The sequence below is a fragment of the Cydia pomonella genome, chromosome 25 (assembly GCF_033807575.1).
Source record: "Cydia pomonella isolate Wapato2018A chromosome 25, ilCydPomo1, whole genome shotgun sequence".
In the NCBI taxonomy this organism is placed as follows: Eukaryota; Metazoa; Arthropoda; class Insecta; order Lepidoptera; family Tortricidae; genus Cydia; species Cydia pomonella.
The window spans coordinates 7,218,405-7,238,166 of NC_084727.1; the positions used below are offsets into that span (position 1 = coordinate 7,218,405).

General features: G+C 37.0%; 1 protein-coding gene across 2 annotated transcripts in view; it reads right to left on the bottom strand.

Annotated features, from left to right (window-relative positions):
- Positions 1-4,174: 4,174 nt before the first annotated feature.
- Positions 4,175-19,762, bottom strand: part of LOC133531448 (transferrin-like) — a 39,128-nt gene continuing 23,540 nt past the window's right edge. Inside the window, exons 6-16 of one of the 2 annotated variants that reach the window (XM_061869676.1) lie at positions 17,210-17,394; positions 16,358-16,500; positions 15,586-15,758; positions 14,780-14,907; positions 13,836-13,948; positions 12,179-12,336; positions 11,672-11,814; positions 11,239-11,299; positions 9,697-9,810; positions 8,628-8,769; positions 4,175-5,930 (exon numbers count right to left, since the gene is read on the bottom strand). In XM_061869676.1, coding sequence (XP_061725660.1) covers positions 5,588-5,930; positions 8,628-8,769; positions 9,697-9,810; positions 11,239-11,299; positions 11,672-11,814; positions 12,179-12,336; positions 13,836-13,948; positions 14,780-14,907; positions 15,586-15,758; positions 16,358-16,500; positions 17,210-17,394 — 1,703 coding nt within the window. In that variant the 3' untranslated portion in view covers positions 4,175-5,587. Of the gene's footprint in view, positions 5,931-6,917; positions 7,072-8,627; positions 8,770-9,696; positions 9,811-11,238; positions 11,300-11,671; positions 11,815-12,178; positions 12,337-13,835; positions 13,949-14,779; positions 14,908-15,585; positions 15,759-16,357; positions 16,501-17,209; positions 17,395-19,762 lie in introns of those variants that run through there. The other variant, XM_061869677.1, reaches the window with a different exon arrangement.

The window sequence follows — 19,762 nt, forward strand, 5'->3', positions numbered from 1 at the left end:
ACCATAACATCAAAAGTACAAACTACACCAACAACGGCATCAATACCGGCATTAACAACGCCAATAACATCAACACCGACAACGATTGCATCAACAACACCTGCAACACCAACAACACCGGTAACAACATCAACACCAGAATCAATAGTATCAACTGTAACAAACGAATTAATAACGGTACGGACAAAAAGAATAATAACAACAGAAACAGTAAACAATCAGGACCCTAGCAATTCTTTGCACGGCTGATAAAGCTATTGAAAATATTCTGGTGTACGAGTATACAGGTTGGAAAAAAATAATTGGCCCTGGACGGAAAGTGCCTTAAAACCTTAAGCTAGCTCATTTTACTTAAAGGAAACATTCTTTTATTTATAAAGAAACAAAACTCCATTCAAAGATCTTTTACAATTTGCTTGTCTAAAAATATTATTGTATTGATATTTTGTACGACAGACGAGTGTAAGACCTTATATTTCTTGTAGAAAATATAACATTAACATTAACTGTATCGACTAGCGAAATAAAATAGTGTTAATTTTTTGGACTTATAAGTCGGTTCCATTCTTGGGCAAGACAAGTAAATTAAAAAAAAATAATGCAGTTTGTTTCTTTTTTTTTAAATAAAATAATGTTTACCTTAAGTAAAATGAGCTAGATTAAGGTTTTAAGGCATTTTCGCTTCAGGACACATAAATGTTTCAACCTTATATATAATTATGTAGGTTAATATGTTTATTCAGATATGTAATATATAATAAGTACACTGTCAAGCATCTTCGCCAGTATAGTTGCCAAAGAGATTGGTCTATAATATGATGTATTAAAAGACTTGTAAGTAAGTTTATTTATTTTATTTTATCGCATAAGGCGGTAAGCGCCGTTTTTGGCCGTAAAATCTTACTTTCTAGAGTCTATATCTTCTTATCGGTTCAATAAATTGTATGAAAAAAAATGAATGTAAGTTTCGTGTACAACATTTTTAATATATGACTTTTTTCGTGTGACTTGTAGTTTCTCCATAAAAGAATCATTACGACAGGCCGTTTTGCCACTAACTTTGTTTACTATGTTTGTCTTATCTGTCAATTTGATTTATTAATTTGTAAGAAAGGAATAAAACATGAATTAACTAAGTGAGGCTTGTAAAGTTGTATGCTCTACTCATCAAATAACAAAACATCTGCAAAAGATGATATACAAATACGAGTGTAGCACCACCCGCGCGCTTGTGCTGGGCTGCATGCTTCATCTTATTTTTTGCGTGTTTTAACCGTGGTACCACGGCTTTTGTACCACAGGGGACCACGGGTAATTATTTTTCCCCGTAGACCCACTGCACCAAAATGGGACTACGGATAATAGGGTTGTTTCCATCTACAAATCTTAGGGCAGAATTGTATTCCAATAAATTCTTTTGGATTATAAGAAAATGATAAACTACTTTTAGGGACCTGTAATGACCATATTTTTGTAAATATTTAATTTAAAATATCTTTTGGCAGACGTCACGTGACCAAGCTCGAAACGTCATTGAAGATTCTGATGACGTCATAACTCTCGGATGGACACTTAGGCGATTGACAGTTAGGCGATAAACATCAAATGACAAATGTCAGTTGACAGTTCGTATCATCTACGTGTGTATGTAGTTATGTGTCAAACCGTAAACTGTGATGTCACACAATTTTCAAAGAGCGTTTTGGGCGCGAAAGCATCTGTCAAAATATATTTTGTTAATTTAACATATTTAAAGCCGTTTTTAGTATAAAAGTTGAATTTTAGGATACTAGAACGCAGCTGTTTACGTAGAATTAAAAAAAAAAAACAATATTAAGTTCTGAAGTATTAATATTCGGTGGAGTTAATCGGAAGCTGCATGTTGTGGTATTTTAAATTCAGATGGAAGTGTTTTTAATTTTGTGAACGGGTGATTTAACAAAGTATTGATATTGATATTTACAGTTAATTGAATGCTGTATAAAGTTTTAATGCGATGTAAAAGTCAAATATGTAAAGTATATGCAAACTAATATGAAATATATATTAACATTTGCACTGCGTGTGCGTGTACTTTCAAAATTGTTTAATTAATACATTATTTTCACGTTATCATGACGAAGTCTCAGTTATCAATAGCTGTCCAAGTTCAATATTAACCCCCTTATTCATAAATGTCTACTAAAGTTGACAAGCCGCTAATAATCGTTTGTCCCTTTCCGACGTATTGGTATGATGGAAAGGGACAAACGATTATTAGTGGTTTGTAAACTTTAGTAGACGTTTATGAATAAGGGGGTTAGTAATTAATAACTACGCACAAAATTCTTACTGTCGAAAAAACGATGTTTAATAGGGTTAGATAAAGATAAGTCTGAAGCGATTTTGATAGCCTAGACTTTGCAAGTGCTATTTATAACGTCAATCTTCTTTGAAATTATGACGTATAAATAAAACTTGCATAGTCTATACCATTAAAATCGTTGCGGACTTATCTTGGTCTAACAATAGCGAAAACTTGTTCTCTTTCTCGTTCATGGATTCTGCCTTATAAACAGTGGCGGATTTACCAGCAGGCTGAGTAGGCTCGAGCCTAGGGCGGCAGATTTTGGGGGCGGCAAATTTGGGGAACGATTTTTTTTTTACCTCATAGAAATCAAAAAGATTTTTCTATGACGGTTTTCTGATGTCTTACAGATAGAAGTCTGCAACAAATTTTGTCGATGACTTTTCTCTCTCACTTGTCATTGCACATTCCGAGAGTAGCAAACTTCTATATTCTAGAGTAAAACAGCTAGTTCGCCGCCCCTCAAGCAGTAATCGGCCTCTCGCCTCTGCGCCCTTTGCCCACACTTCTTATGAGTGAAAAGAGCGCAATTGTAAAAAATATGCCCCTCTTTTTTTATTCGAATATAATGAATAATTTAGTGAATAATTTTACCGATTTCAATCTTATGTATCGACTATTATGTGTTTCACATGCACTAGTAGCTTCAGAAAATTCGATTGGAATTAAAAAAAAATCTTGAACAGTAATAGCGAGATAGTCTTAAGTCAAAAAAATATTTTTTCCCCGAACGCGGTATTTTTTTTAATGCTACAATGTTATCAATGACGTCAATGTTGCATGTGCACGTGGCGAGCTTCATTCTCTATTCCAATAACCATGTGGGTTACCCCGGTTACCCGAACAGGCAAATCGAGGCGAAAAACGAAAACAAAATCGGATCAAAGGAAAATAAAGCACGAAACTACGGAACCTTACAAAAAATAAAAAAAATACTGTCTCGTGATTCAAGCGACTTATTTGGGTGTGTGCTGTTATTTTTCGAAGTGTTTCCTGAATTTTATGAATATGTTCACAGCACCGGTAAGTAAAAACTTTTTATAATCATAATAAATTATAATAAATCATTTGTAACGAATCAATTTATTGAAAGAGCCCTGCAAAAAATTTTTTCATTCCGAAACTTGGAACATGGTCACGTTAAATTTTCGAACATTTTCATATTAACTATAATTAGTATTTTAAAAGATTGCTCATGGCTATATTGTGATTTTGTCTTTTTCAATTAAGCAAACATTAAAAAATAGAAATAATAATTAAGAATAAACAATTCATCGGAAACTGATTTTTTCGTGATAGCATAGAAAAAAATTACGTTTTTACGTTAAGGAGGTTGGCTACATACGATAAAAATTTAATAAAATTTGGTGATCGTGATAATATTCTTTAGCATCAAATACGATGACAGATTTTTTTTTCAATTTTTCGTCTACATAGTTGTCGAATAATTTGAGTTTACAATATGCAAAAGATATGCCTATGTAAACTCTAGTGGTGAATTACTCGAAAACTATGTAGAAGAAAAATCTTTCAAAAAATTGTATATTCATATTTAATACTAAAGAGTATGCAGAGTATGCTCACGAACTCACCAAATTTCGTCAAATTCTAATCATTTTGAATTTTCCTATGCTTTTAACATTACAACATTGAAAACGAAAAATTATTTTACGTGCAATTTCAACGAAATTGCTGCATTGTAAAAATAATGTATGATATGACAATTGTTGAGGCAAGGGCGGCAAAAACTATTCAGCCTATACCTTGAAAATTTGTAAATCGCCACTGCTTATAAAACAGATATGTTAGGTATGAATAAAACGCACATTTCTACAAAAAATACTTTGTTCACAAAGATAAAAATTCAATCACACTTTCCTAATTAAGTACATAGGTATTCACGTAAAAATGTTCTTGATTTTACAATCTTACACCATGATCATGATGTCAACGCCATCTAGTATTTGCACCTACAAAAAATAAAGTACCTACCTATTATTTCCCGTGGGAACCCATCCTTATTTGTTTTATTTATCAACTTACTGTGACAGAATATGTAATAATAATTGGGTATTTTTCTTTTTTGCATAGATATTGAGGTTATGAAAAGTGTACTTACACTTAACAGTTACTTTAAATAAATCACTAGCGAATGGCAGTTTTGATCGTAAAATAAGTATAAACAAGACCTTATAATATGAACATAATGCCTTTTACAAGTTCTACGATCATACTTTACCACCAAAATTACTACAATAAATAGGTACTTACACCAAGTAAATAAATAGTATTACAAGGTGATAACTAACTCAGTATGGATAAAAATCGTGAATTCAGAATTAAAAAAAAAATTAAAATGCTATGTAAGCCATTTATAAATTTGTAAATATAAACGTCTCGAGACAGTAACAGTTTTAACCCCATTTTTTAAAACTTATTAAAGTAACATTAGACATGTTTGATATATATCTTCCTTGTAGATGTGTAAAATTCTCTATATAACAAAATACTTTGTTCTATCTGTAAAAGCACATAAAAATAGGTAAAAAAAAAACAAATTAGCCGCATTCTATAGTCTACCTGCTGCTTGATTACATTAAAACTCTCTAAAATGAAAATAAATCGTTATACCTACCTAATTTTTAACCAAAACAAACCAGACTACATAAATAGACCTCTAAAAGAATCTAAAGTACACTTCTTTGAATCGAAACTCAAATATATTCAGTCGCACACCTGTATCTAATGTGATCATTCGGTGATCCTTACTCAAGAAAAAGCTCATAAAACGTAGCTTGGTGTATCTTAGTACCACTTCCCTTGACCCGGTAACGTCAAGTGGATTACGTTTGGTTACATCCATAATATCCCAGCGCATGCCAGTAAATGTTTTATACAAACAAGAAATCTTCGATTTCTGGCATAGTATAGAAAATATGATCTGGCAATTGGTTTCTGCAAGCGTAAATATTGCAATTGAGATATGACCAAAAACCTGGATAGTCTGTAGACTACTGTATTCTACTTGACGCTATCTGCATAAAAAGCTAATAGGCTAAAGGAGTTACTACATCTATCCTTTCGCCGGACACTTTCTGCCATCCGGCTGCTAAGAGGGACAGGGAAACAACCAGTGAACGGAAATAATCCATTCACTGGAAACAACATAAACGCTGTCTCATTAGAAAGTCCGACGAAAATAGTTGCAATAACCCCTGGTAGACTAACGGACCTGACAGCTTAATAAACAATGAAACGCGTAAGCAGCGCAGATAAAACCAGAGTAAGAATGGAATAGAAGCTCCTATTAGCCAATCCGGGCACTGGAATGTTGCTGCCAGCACCAGTACATGCTTGCAAATGGCTGAACAGCTCAATATAGTTCTTAGCTGGCTGGTTGGTTGTAGCTCTGGTAGGTTCCGAGAAGCCAACGGCGGTATTCTTGAAAAGCAAGTCGCGGGTTCCGTCGAAGCTGGAGAAGATTTCCATGTTGACGTGCTGGGTGCCTGAAGAGGCGGCGTAGCCGAAGTACCTTTCAAGGGTATCGAGGAGAGTGCTGATGCTGTTGTAGGCTTCATCTTGTCTGTAATAGTTTTAATCCTGGTAAGGGCATTTATTTGTGTGATGAGCATGGATATTTGTTCCTGAGTCATGGGTGTTTTCTATGTATTTAAGTATTTATAAATATTTATATATTATATATATCGTTTTCTAAGTACCCTCAACACAAGCCTTATTGAGCTTACTGTGGGACTTGGTCAATTTGTGTAATAATGTCCTATAATATTTATTTATTTATTTTATTGACACTGTTAATATAGTCTGGCAAACCAGTAGGAAAGATGACATTACAATTTTGTACAGGAGAAGGAGTTTGAATCTCCCACCAACATTTTTAAAAATTGCCACCTTTTCTCACAGTAGAGTTGTACTTAAGTAACAAATTTTGCAAAGAATGTGCAAGTGCCACCTGAAACGACAAGTTTCTGAGAAAATACGACGTATCTTTGTATTAGTCAACAGGTAAGTACCGTATAATATTCTTTTCTTCTCGCTACGCTCGTGGTTCAATTTTGGAATCTTTCGCTTGCTCGGGTATCAATATTAGCACGAGCGGTTAAACAACAACTTTGCCCCCTTGTAAAACAAATAACTATTTCAGAGTCCATCTAAACCAACTAAGTGTCGAAGGGGTTTTCTATGAATCATGTTTCTAATAGTACTGTTATATTTTCTATACGCCGATTTGGTGTCGTGTCGGGGCAGAGATAGATCATACGGAGTCTAGTAAAAATTAATATAAAATTGTTACGAGTTCTCCAACGAACCACTACACTTACATAGCATGTGTTATGAGGCCTCATTAATTGATTAATCATTATTCTATATCGCAAATATTCAAATGACATGTAATTTTTAATAGTTTCAAGGTCAACATTTGTACAAGAGCATTAAATTGAGTGTCTGGGTTAAAAAAAATTAGAGTTAGATACAACCGTATGAGATCCAATGCATTAAAGCCCAAAAAATCGTAGAATCAACGGGAAGCCACAATCACAAAATCGGCTGCCACAATAGGTCAATGTTAGTTGAAGCGACATGTAAAAGGCCCTCCAATATTAATATTAAATACGTACACATAGACCGGCCTCAGTGGCGGTGGGTGCGTGGTATGCGTGTGGTTTGTGGGCTTCACCGGCCGTGCTGGGCGTTTAAGAGTAGCCCTTGAATGAGAAAACTACACTAGGGATACTTCGCTTTTAAAGCCCTATAGATATATTCTCATTAATTTTGTCAACCCTGATCGCTTTCTTTGGATTAGTCGTAATATTTGCCACCCACCCACCCTTTTTTCTTTATTTGAGCCTCCTTAAAGGCTCTCGGGGTCACTCTTTATAGAATTACAAGTTACAAAGGGAACTTTTCACGTCAGCAGCTCGAACAAGGATAATTTGCTGCTTAAAAACAGTGAGCAAAATCGCATTTTGCTCAATGAGTGAGACAAAATAACATTCAAGTGACCTTTATATTTGAATGTCATTTCAACGTGCGTGGCCTAATCAGACCGCATCGCTCCAAAACACCCTACGAGTCTTCATTCGTAATAATTAATTAATGAAATAAAAGATTAAAATTTAATAAAACACCATATTTAACGTACTTTATTATACAATCAAAACAATGAACTTACGCAAATTTACGCAATTGTTACGCAGTAAATAATTCTACTTAACTACTTTTAACGATCTCTACTATAGTTGACAAATAGTAGTATCCGCAATTCGGACCGCATCTTACAAAGTTTTTTTTTTTTCAAAAAAAAGTTGTCGATTGAACTGTCAATTGATGTTCGTTAATTCATTATTTTATTGACACTTCTTTCGTTTTGTTTCATTGCGGTACCTAATTAAAGTTATATGTTAGAATACCTTCAGAAAACATGAGTGAAATAGTGAAGAAGACGGAGTACATTTTTCAGTATTTTTTGTATTTTTTGATGGCTGACTGACGTGAAAAATTTTGTGTACTACACGAGATCTAAGTTATTTACATCTCGTGCGATTTTGAGTTCCTTGCTACGCTCAAGATTCTAAATTAGATTCTTAGAATCTATTATATTCTTTCGCTTGCACGCGACTTAAAACTAGCACTCGAAGAAATATCAAACTTTGCTCTCTTGTTGTACAAATAACTATTGTAGGTACTTAAACGGAGATTACGGAGACATTTGTAAAAGTTTGATGTCTGCCACACTATAACCCTTTGAACACCACGTCTTTTATATACAACGCGTCATTGTAAACCTTATTGAAATGCACCAAAGTTAATATTAGTTACACTGTAACTGAGCGTCAGCTATCAGTTGACGTCTTTGGCGGTCAAAGGGTTAACTCATTTCAAGGATCATTTGCATTTCATTCTGTAAATTCTCTTGGCTGTTGCTCAAGAGAATCATCCTGCAGAAAGAGGCAACAATGGAGGTTGGCCGATTGAAGTATTATACAGATGGCGCCAGTATAGGTTTTACCTGTCAGTCCTAAGAAAGGTGTCAAATTTGCTTTTTAACCCTTTATAAGCTATAACGATGTCAGGAAATATGCAAAATTGAACCCTATGACTTTGAAAAAAAGTTCATAATCAGGTGGGTAATATATTCCCTCTAGCTTGAAAAAGCTTTTTTGGGAATTTTATTGCCTAGATGCAGTTTAGTCAAATTTCAAGGGAATGGCCTAGATGCAAAGTTAATTTTGAATGTAAAATCATTATTTTGTAAATTTACCTTCTAGTCAACACCTCGGAGTCCACCACATAAGCCAGCAAGCAGTTGTCATCCACATTGACTCCGTTCTGAAGGGCCAAGGTGTTGTTACTGCAGATTGCGCGGAACTGGGAGCCTTGCAGATTCAGGGCGGCCAGGTAATCTGTGTAGGTTACAGGTTTGAAATTGAGATGGCAGCACTATTAGCAACAATATTATATGGGGTTATTACACCTACTGTTTCGCCCGCAGCGAATGTAAAAAACATGGAAGACGCATGCTTATAAGTAATATGAATAACGTACCCCTTACGAAATGACCGAACGGGATGGTCTTATTGAATTTTTGCGTACGAGTAGCAGATAAAGCGTTATTATTAGTTCCCTTTTTCATAGCGACTTTAATTCATGCCCACTTTTAAAAAGTCCTAAGTGCTATGTCAAAACTATAGACTATGGCGGGTAGAGGTAATAAGGAGGAAACTCTCTTAAGGGAAAACAGTTGCAAGTGTCCAGCTGTCAGCTATAAGTAACAGTTCCAAATCTCTCCAGAGTGGCGCTAGAGTAGCTATGAACTTAGCTGTTATTGACGGAGTGAAGTACGCTGGCAGTGATTTGAAATTTAGGACCAACTGGGTGGTACTCAAATAGGTGGTACTGTGGCGCCACCTATTTAAGGTTTTTGGACGGACACTTTTTCATTCACAGAGTGTTCTCCATAGCTCTACCCTCCATACTGTAGACGTTTAGTTGTTTCCCACCAGAGCTTGTTGTTATCATGAATCCAACTAAATACGTAGGGTGTTTTTGGTCTGTTTTCAGGACTGTTACTTGTTTTTAATTTCGTCGCATTGTGTATATTCTGTCCCTTACGGGCGCACATGTGTGGCAACTCTATAGTACAGTCAAGTGTAAAAATATGGGTGTACGCATCTTACTCAAAAATATGTCCCATAGCATCTTATTCCAGTGTAATAAGAGCGTAGTACCATATTTATGAGAGGATTCTCTCGATACATATTTTTGCACTTGACTGTACCTATACTTGCTTTTATCGCTACTGACAAGTCGTTCCAATGGTACCAACTTACCGGTGATGTTGGTGGTATCTACGAAGATCACATCCGCGTCGTTGTTGGCCAAGCAAGACAAGGAACCGTTGTTGCCGAAGTACAGGTTGTTAGAGTGGTCCCAACCACAGGTAACTACAGAAATAATAATAATTGTTTTAGTATTAACAAAGGAAAGAAGTGCTGCGAATTGGCTACTTGATTGTTTTTTGTAAATAATGTCACACGATCTTGATTTTCCTTAGGATCAAATGTCTATATAGGTAGGACTCATGGCTTTTAAGCAACACAAAGATCAGAAATGAGAGTTAAAGTCTGACGCACTCGACGATTGAAACGCCTCTAACAAAATGATAAGGTGATGTGACGTCACATCATATAAGTCTATCCTAAATGTATGGAAGATCAAGGAAATTTCCATTTTGACCCTGAAATATTGCGTTTATGTGTATAGTTGTCATACAGTATATTTTTCAATAAAATATAAGGAATCGAATGGTACCATTTTCTTTTCTATTTTTGAAAGACCAAAAAAAAAGTTTTTTTTTTTGAGATTTCGGAAACTTGTATTTTTTTATAATCTCAATATAATTTTTTAAATTGAACTTTTTTATAATGGATGTGTCATTTTCTATCCATCTAACAATTTTGTTATAATATTCAACATATGTCAAGTACCCAATTGTTGGAGAGAAGATAAACTGAGGGCCATATACAACACCTATATACTTGGTAATGTTTATCGCAAATAAATAAAAGAGACTAGATAAAGCAACATGATAGGTCAAATGATAAGATACGACACTCTCCCTAAAATTATATTAGAAGGCAAGATCGAAGCTAGAAAAGGAAAACCTCGAGCAAGCTACACGCAGCAACTAAAAGGAAAAGCAAATGTCGTGTCTTATAGGGACCTAAGAACTTGGCCGATGACCGCGTAAACTGGTGTCTGCTTTACCGACAAGAGCCATGCTCTTATATGATTATGATGACAAAATAAAGTAGAAAATTTTAAATAACAAAACGTTAGGTCCGGATTTAGAGCACTAGGCACTTGGTATGGCACTTAGAAGGGTGCTTTATTTCCGCATCTCAAAACCATTGCTAGGTTGCCTGGGCCCCTAGTTCAAAATGCTATTAAAATCATTGTCGACCTTGACTTATAGGTAAAGTTCTGTTTATCATTTATTTTATCTTAAGCAGTTTCACTTCAATACTATACGGAAGGTTAGGTTAGAATTTGCAGATGACTAAAAAGTAAAAAAGTTTTTGGGTAAATTTCATTCTTCGTACAAGTTTTTATTGCTTACTGTATTAAGCCCGAACTCAATTAAGTTGCGTTGTTTTATCGCAGAGTTCCTATGGCCACCTCCTGTCTCCGTCATAAGATCAGCTCGATGGTACTATAATATTGTATTGTCACCAGACTTACTTATGTACCTATGCAAATTTTCAGCTTCATCGGAAACCAGAAAGTATGATTAGATTACAGACCGACCGACACACATACACACAGACAACGAGACAGGTGAAACTAAAAAGCTTGTAAAAATAATAACTTACAGTTGCTAGCGGAAGCGGCAGGAGGCTTGCAAAGACTGCAGAGATTTGTGACGTTGTAGTTCTGAAATGGAAACAACACATCCATATGTCAGTACCAGTACCGCATTTATTAGAATGCCTCGCAATTCATCATGAGTCTCATTTCCAGTAAAATGCACAACATGGCGAAGGCCAAAATAAAATCTTGTCATGGTATACTCCAGAAATCAAGCGGCTGGGCGAAAAGAAACTTCGTCTTTATGAAGCTCTGTTGCATCGGGACTCCCTTGACTGTCTGACTGACTGTCTTATTGTTATAAGGGTCGGTCAGCTTATCTGTTTCCCGCTTTCACTCATAGCTGCGTCCTTAATCAATTTAGGCGAGCCACTTTCCACTCGATCGAGCAGGCCTCGGACCGTACCAAGGTCTGTTAGTTCTTATAAGATTACTCACAGACTGTCCAAGAGCGTGTGAGGCGTCCTGGGCACCGGGAGCGCAGGCGCCCTCGAAGAATTCGCCTACAGCTTTGGCGTAGTCGCATTCTTTGTCGTCCAGCACGCCGAGCACTTGTGCAGTACGCACGAACGACACGTAGGCTGAAACAATGAGCATTTTAGTCATAAATACAGAAAGAATTAAGTAAGTACCTACAGATTACTAAATAATCAGTGCTTATATTTATGATATATGCTATATGATAAAATATAAGCTAATATGATAGTATGATTCATAGTCATGACCTCATGATTACAGAAAGCTTAACTATATGATAATGTATGCGAGAGAAGGTTCTCGAAGCGTGAAATTTCCGAGCCGTTATTCACTAAAGCCAGAAGGGAAAAGTGTCAACGATTAACTTCCAGATGTCACCCTATTCAGGCAGGCCTGTCTAATATCTGAGCCGTTTCTAACTAAAGCCACAATCATCAGGAAAACTGTTATTGATAGGAATCTACTTACAGATGCCTCCATATTCAGGGAAGCAGGCCTTCCTGCCGCGAAGGTTCTCGAAGCGAGTAATGTCCGAGTTGTTTCTCACTAAAGCTACTACTCGAGAGAAAGAATTGGGGTCGGAGTGCAGGTTCTGAACTAGCTTCACTGGTGTCAGGCTGAAGTGTCTGGAAATTTTAATAAAAGTGTGAGTAAGAATTTTAATAATGACTAATATGTAAAAAGAAAGTCATGAAAGAAGTAATTACAAATATACGATAAAAGTTCAATATTCCCTATTCCATACTCAAAATTATGGAACATTGGTCGGTCTTACCAGCCACGATAGTAAAAAGCGGCCAAGTGCGAGTCGGACTCGCGCATGAAGGGTTCCGTACCATTTATGACGTATTAAAAAAATTTTACTTACTAGATCTAGTTCAACATTTTACCACTTTGGATACACATTTTACCACTTTGGAAGTGTCTCTCGCGCAAACTATTCAGTTTAGAAAAAAATGATATTAGAAACCTCAATATCATTTTTGAAGACCTATCCATAGATACCCCACACGTATGGGTTTGATGAAAAAAAATATATTTTATGACTTATTAAAAAAACTACTTACTAGATCTCGTTCAAACCAATTTTCGGTGGAAGTTTGCATGCTAATGTATATCATATATTTTTTTTAGATTTTTCATTCTGTTATTTTAGAAGTTACAGGGGGGGGGGGGACACAATTTTTTTCACTTTGGAAGTGTCTCTCGCGCAAACTATTCAGTTTAGAAAAAAATGATATTAGAAACCTCAATATCATTTTTAAAGACCCATCCATAGATACCCCACACGTATGGGTTTGATGAAAAAAGATTTTTTGAGTTTCAGTTCTAAGTATGGGGAACCCCCAAAATTTATTGTTTTTTTTTTCTATGTTTGTGTAAAAATCCTAATGCGGTTCATAGAATACATCTACTTACCAAGTTTGAACAGTATAGCCCTTATAGTTTCGGAAAAAAGTGGCGGTGACATAATCGGACAGACAGACGGACATGACGAATCTATAAGGGTTCCGTTTTTTGCCATTTGGCTACGGAACCCTAAAAAAGGAAAGGAAATGAAAAATCTTCATTTCAGGCAACTAGTAGCCGATAGACATATACCTTAAAACTAACATAGATGTTATAAAATATCTTAAAACTAAAAGTACAAAACACGTCATGGCTGCGATGCATTACCTACACAACCCCGCAGAGTCAGAGAGCCGGCCGCGCAACCGTCAGAACTTGACACTCTTGGGCCATAACTCCTCATTGGTGAAGGTCACTAGACGTTCAGTCGAAACGTTCACCACAAAATAATTAAAATACGCATTATGCTAAGATTCCAACTTCGCAACATATTTTACAGTACATATGGGGCTACTTTATAGAACTAGTGCGAGAAGTAGCATATTAAGTTACTGTGTCGAACATTTAAAGGGCCATATGTACTGTAAAACGTTGTACGATACATGTGCGAATAGGTAATTCGCAACTCGTGTCGATTTAAAACACTCCCTTCGGTCGTGTTTTAATTTATCGCCACTCGTTTCGAATTTCCTATTTTTCGCACTTGTATCGTAATGTACTATTACGACCTTCGTAAGGTAAATGATGATGATATTAGAGATGTATTTACACTTACTGTCTAGCGAGGTATCCGTAGTTGGAGGCAGTGGCTAGGAAGTCTACGTTGCGGTCTCGCACATCTCGCAGACATTGGAAGGTGTCGGAACGCTGCACGCATGAGATCGTTGGCTGTAATAAAAAAAACATTTTATTATCAAGCAGAAAATTTATGTCAGCATGATGGATCTTTTGGTCTCTTGAGCATATTGCGAATGAAGTCCTCGGATTACTTGACTCTTAACTTCAGACAATAGGGTTGTTTCATCTACAAATCTTAGGGCAGAATTGTATCCCAATAAATTCTTTTGGATTATGAGAACATGTTAACCTACTTTTAGGGGACCTGTAATGACCATATTTTTGTAAATATTGAATTTGAATTATCTAATGGCACACGTCACGTGACTAAATTCGAAACGTCATTGAAGATTTTGATGACGTCACAACTCTCAGATTGAAACTGTTGACAGTTAGGCGATAAACAACAAATGACAAATGTCAGTTGACAGTTCGTATCTTCTACGTGTGTATGTAGTTATGTGTCAAACCGTAAACTGTGACGTCACACAATTTTCAAAGAGCGTTTTGGGCGCGAAAGCATCTGTCAAAATATATTTTGTTATTTTAACATTTTTAAAGCCGTTGTACAGTATAAAAGTTTAATTTTAGAGCAACTTTTAGTTAATATAGAACGTAATACAAGCGTTTCAAAAAATTGGAAACAACCCTATTTTGAGTATTCATTCATACTATTTCACTTATCGCACGTAGGTACAGTTCGCATACGAAGACCGTAATACGAGGTTTGAGGAAGAGGGAGGGTGTGTGCTGCGGGTATCGTGGATGATGATATTTTACTTCTTCCCTTTCTCAGATTCCCAGGCTATAAGCCGTAGCTCTAGCCCAGTTGAACTTGGCTTAAGGGGAGGGGTGACTACAAGTGAGTTAAGTGTCACAAACCTTGATTCCCAAGCTGTAAGCGGCAGCTCGCACCCAGTTGCACTTGGCTAGTTCCTGTGTTGACACGGTGCACCACACGCGAGGAGGCACGCAGGAAGTTGCGCTGTCAATGCTTGTTAGCGGGCGGCCTGAAATGCAAAAATGTACGGGTTATTATATTTTCCACTTCATTTTTCAGATATAATATATTCATCAGTTTTCTATCCTCCGGGTAGCAGTCACACAATATTTAAAAACCTGTTTTGAATTCTATAGTAAAAACCGACTTCCATTTGCTCGCCTTCCGCCTAACGCCCGCCATGAGACATTTGCTCATTCTTTATTTGTGCAGGGTAGTGTCCTCACGTTTGCATGTTTAAGTTATGCATTTCTGTCGAGTTTTCAACAAAATAGAAAGAGACTGCGATAGAAACAGTTTTAAAAATTACTAACCTAAGTAGGTAACTAACCACGGTGACTTACAGAGACACATAGAGACCAGAAGGAAAACCAACTAGATCATATTGCCAAGCTATTGCTCCCAAAGGGCTTAGATAATCTCAATGCAATAGAAAGAGATAAGAGGTTATTAAATACAGGTCATTATCTGCTGAGAGACAGATAAAAGATGTCACTTAGTAGTCTGAGTAAAGTTGGCTAGATAGAGCAGAGTGTCCTCCATGGTGACTTGCGTGGTTGAGGACTGTAGCATCAGAACTGAGTACAGCGGTGAGCACCAAGAGATGTCCAAGGTGTGGCTTGGTGTGGCTGGCAGCTTGTATATGGTCTTCCCTTACAGAGTATTCCCCAGATAGACCTTAACTTACTAGTCTGAGTGAAATTAGCAGGAGAGAGCAGCGTGTCCTCCATGGTGACTTGCGCAGTTGAAGACTGTGGCACGAGAACTGAGTATAGCGTGGAGCGCCAAGTGTTGTCCGAGGGGTTGGTGCCGGCAGGCCACCAGGTGCGGAGGTTGGTCTGAATCTCGTTGGCTCGGGCACTGGGAGTGAATAATTATATTGTACATTTTCTGATATTTTATTTCTTTTAAGTTCAGTTAAGAATTATTGATCAATTATCAAACTTAGAGGTGGCTACATGGGTGTGATCTTGCTGATTTCCATACCAACTGTGCAGACTGTAAATGATGGTTTGTCAACAAATTTTACATGCGAGCTGAAGTCAAGGTGACTTTAGACCACAGGCAAAGCCAAATCAGCTTTGGCTACCGCCTGCCATCCGGAAAACTCTTTAGACATGCGAAATAATATTAGATAAATAAATATTTGAGAAATTTACATACATACGTTTAGTAGTCAAACTTCGACAATGTTCTTTAAATCTGTTGTAACCTAGGCTGCTTTTCGACTAAGGTGGAGATGAGAGGAAACGTGGGGGAATCATATATCTAATAGCATTGGTTGTAATCCTTCGGAGCGATCAAACAATGTTATAGTTATATTCCGCACGCCATACGTTGGAGCAAATGGCGCTCCAATGTTGCAAGACCAAGGAACAAGGCGCGTCGCTGGTTTCAAATATTGGCGTTAAAGGCAGACAACGTCATAAAGAGATGGTGGTTCATCTTTAAGTACTTACGTAGTAGCGACGATGGCGCTCCAGTGTTGCGAGACGAAAGCACAGGGCGCGTTGGTGTCTGCAAGGTTTGTGGCGTTGAGGGCTAACAGTGTGCCGTCGGGGCAGAGAAGCGAGAAATTGCCAATGACGTCGTTGTTGCGAACCTGTAGGAAGTAGGTAGCAAAAATAATGTGATTTCAATTCTTTCCGTGAGAGGCCATTTTTAATTGTTGAAGTTATGAATATTGTTGTGGTTAAATTCATAAAAGATAGAGTCTGTCCGGAAAGAGAAGAGTCGTGGAATATATTGGGTCACATACATTCCACGACTCTATTCTTTCCGCACAGACACTAGAGAATGCTTCCTACAATTAAGCATAGGCAAATATCAACATGTAGTTCTTGACTTTACAGATAATATGTTCAATATTAAATAAAACTGGTGATTAAATAAATTTACGTGCTGATGAAAAGGTAGTGCTTTAGAGCTTATATATTTAGTTTCTTGTTCTTGAATGGATTGACATTGATGCTGAATGATGTGAATGATGAGATCAATTGATGAGAAATAATAAATGTATAGATAGATGTACCTTGAAGAACTCGCGAACATGCTGCCACGACACATAAGTGACATTACCACTAGTCCTGAGACACTCCAACGCCGTGACGTCGGCTTTAATTAATGCTTGTGCTCATGATGGACAAGAACAGATGACAAGCGATGCGACTTACAGTGAAAAACTCGCGAACATGGTGCCAAGCCACATTAAAGACATCACCCAAGTCCTAAGACACCCCAAGGCCTTGACGTGGGCTTCAAATGCTTGTATTTATAATGCAGAAGAATAATGATGGAAGATGATGACTTACAGTGAAGAACTCGCGAACATGCTGCCATGCCACATAAGCGACATCACCACTAGTTCTGAGACACTCCAAGGCTTTGACGTGCGCATTGTTGTTGTTGATTCCAGCAACATTAATGCCCATGTCGATGGTGTAGTCGCACGAGGAGTTCGGGCCGCACAGCGCGCAGAGGCTTGGGAACTGACGCTCTGTAGAAGAAATCAGAGATTATAAACTGAAATAGATGTCACAACTTAAAAGTAACCAAGTCGTCAAGCTGTCCAGATAATAAAAGTTAAGAGTCCATCTGAGAGAGTTGTTAACGATAAAGTCCTGCAAACTTGCAGCGTCACTTTAAACTTAATGTTTCATAGGAATATTTCATTTATGAGGGCGCTGCCAATTCAGTGCAGACTTAGTTTAAAGTCACGCTAAGGATCGGTTGCAACAAATTCTCTGTCTATCGCCGTTAAAGCTCGCTAAACTTTATTTTATGGGATGTTTCATACTTTACTGCAGAGTGACGTTGATTAGTCTGCTAATAGTGGTTTGTGCAACAGGGTCTAAATCTGCCCCAATTTTTTATACGTGCGTAATCGTATTGGGTCAGTCCATGATAACTCTGAACCGAATAGGGTTGTTTCCATCTACAAATCTTAGGGCAGAATTGTATCCCAATAAATCTTTTGGATTATAAGAACATGTTAAACTACTTTTAGGGGACCTGTAATGACCATATTTTTATAAATGTTGAATTTAAAATATCTTTTGGCACACGTCACGTGACCAAACTCGAAACGTCTTTGAAGATTAGGATGACGTCACAACTCTCGGATAGACACTGTTGACAGTTAGGCGATAAACAAATGACAAATGTCAGTTGACAGTTCGTATCTTCTACGTGTGTATGTAGTTATGTGTCAAACCGTAAACTGTGACGTCACGTCACGTCACTCAATTTTCAAAGAGTGTTTTGGGAGCGGAAAAAAAGAAAAAAAAATGTTAAATTAACAAATTTAAAGCCGTTTTTAGTATAAAAGTTGAATTTTAGGGCAACTTTTAGTTAAGAGCCCTTAATCCTTGGAGCGTTCTCCGATTTCACGAAATAACGCTCGATAGATGGCGTTGGCGCTCGGTACGCGAGCGCCGGCAACGCGACGCGCGTTTCAATGCAGACTAGAATAATCTTGATAGTTTTCAATATAATTTCAAGCAACATTAATTTTAGTGTCATATGATATCATATGGGCACTCTTTATTTTATTGTTTAAGCACAGTAGTTTTTTTTATGTACACTACTACTAAGTGTACAGACTACAGAGTGTACTATAACCCTTGCTCTATATTCTGTCTCTTTCACACCAATGGAAAATGAAGAAGTTAGTAAATGACTGCAGGTATAAATAAAGTATATTAGTGCGATAGAGAGACAGATAGTGTTTCGTTGTCGTATCGTAAACGATTGGCATGTTGGCCACACACTTGCTTAGTGCCTAGCCAAAATACCAATCGTTTGCGTATATTAGTGCGATAGAGAGAGAGTAGTGTTTCGTTGTCGTATCGTAAACGATTGGCATGTTGGCTACGCACCCATGATAGTGACTAGCCAAGGTCTCATGATGGAGTCAGGAGTAGGTCACTAGAACTCCTAATCTACTCATTATAATTTCATCGTATTTGAGCTCAATAGATTTGCCCTGACGAGTACCATCGATCTAAATGAAGTCCAGGGTCTCATGATGGAGTCAGGAGTTGGTCACCAGAACTCCTAATCTACTCATTATAATTCCATCGTGTTTGGGCTCAAAAGATTTGCCCTGACGAGTACCATCGATCTAGATGAAGTCCAGGGTCTCATGATGGAGTCAGGAGTTTGTCACCAGAACTCGTAATCTATTTATCATAACTACATCGTGTTTGTGCTCAATAGATTTACTCCGACAAGCACCATCAAATTACCATTATGATGAATAGATTAGGAGTTCTGGTGACCAACTACTGAGTCCATCATGAGACCCTCGACTTAATCTAGATCGATGGTACTCGTCAGGGCAAATCTTTTTAGCCCAAACACGATGGAGTTATGATGAATCAATATCAATCAATCAATCAATCAATATCTTTATTGCTTACTGTTACATAGGAACATAGCTTAGGTACATAAATTGCTATACATATGGATCTATATATTTATACTTATACTCGTATGAATGTGCAAGGTATAGCGAAAGTAAGCTACCTTCCGTACTAGTTTATACTGTATTACGGCAAGGTATCCTCCTCCCCTTCACCTTCAGCCCGCGGTCCATGATGTCATAGTTGGACATCCCATGTGTTTGAGTGTATACAGTAAAGAAAGAAGAAAATAAATTAAAGGCTTATTGCAAGGTATGACAAGGCTATGTTATAAACTTAAGTACTAATTTTATATGCAAAAGGATTTGGATACAAAGTCGCACCCTTGGTGCAATAAAGCCACATCTGCATAATGATGACTTTTCAGGAGAGAGGTTTAAAGATTCTGACAATCAAAATTTGAAAATATCTCTTTTATGCTTAATGTTAGGTTTATAAAAT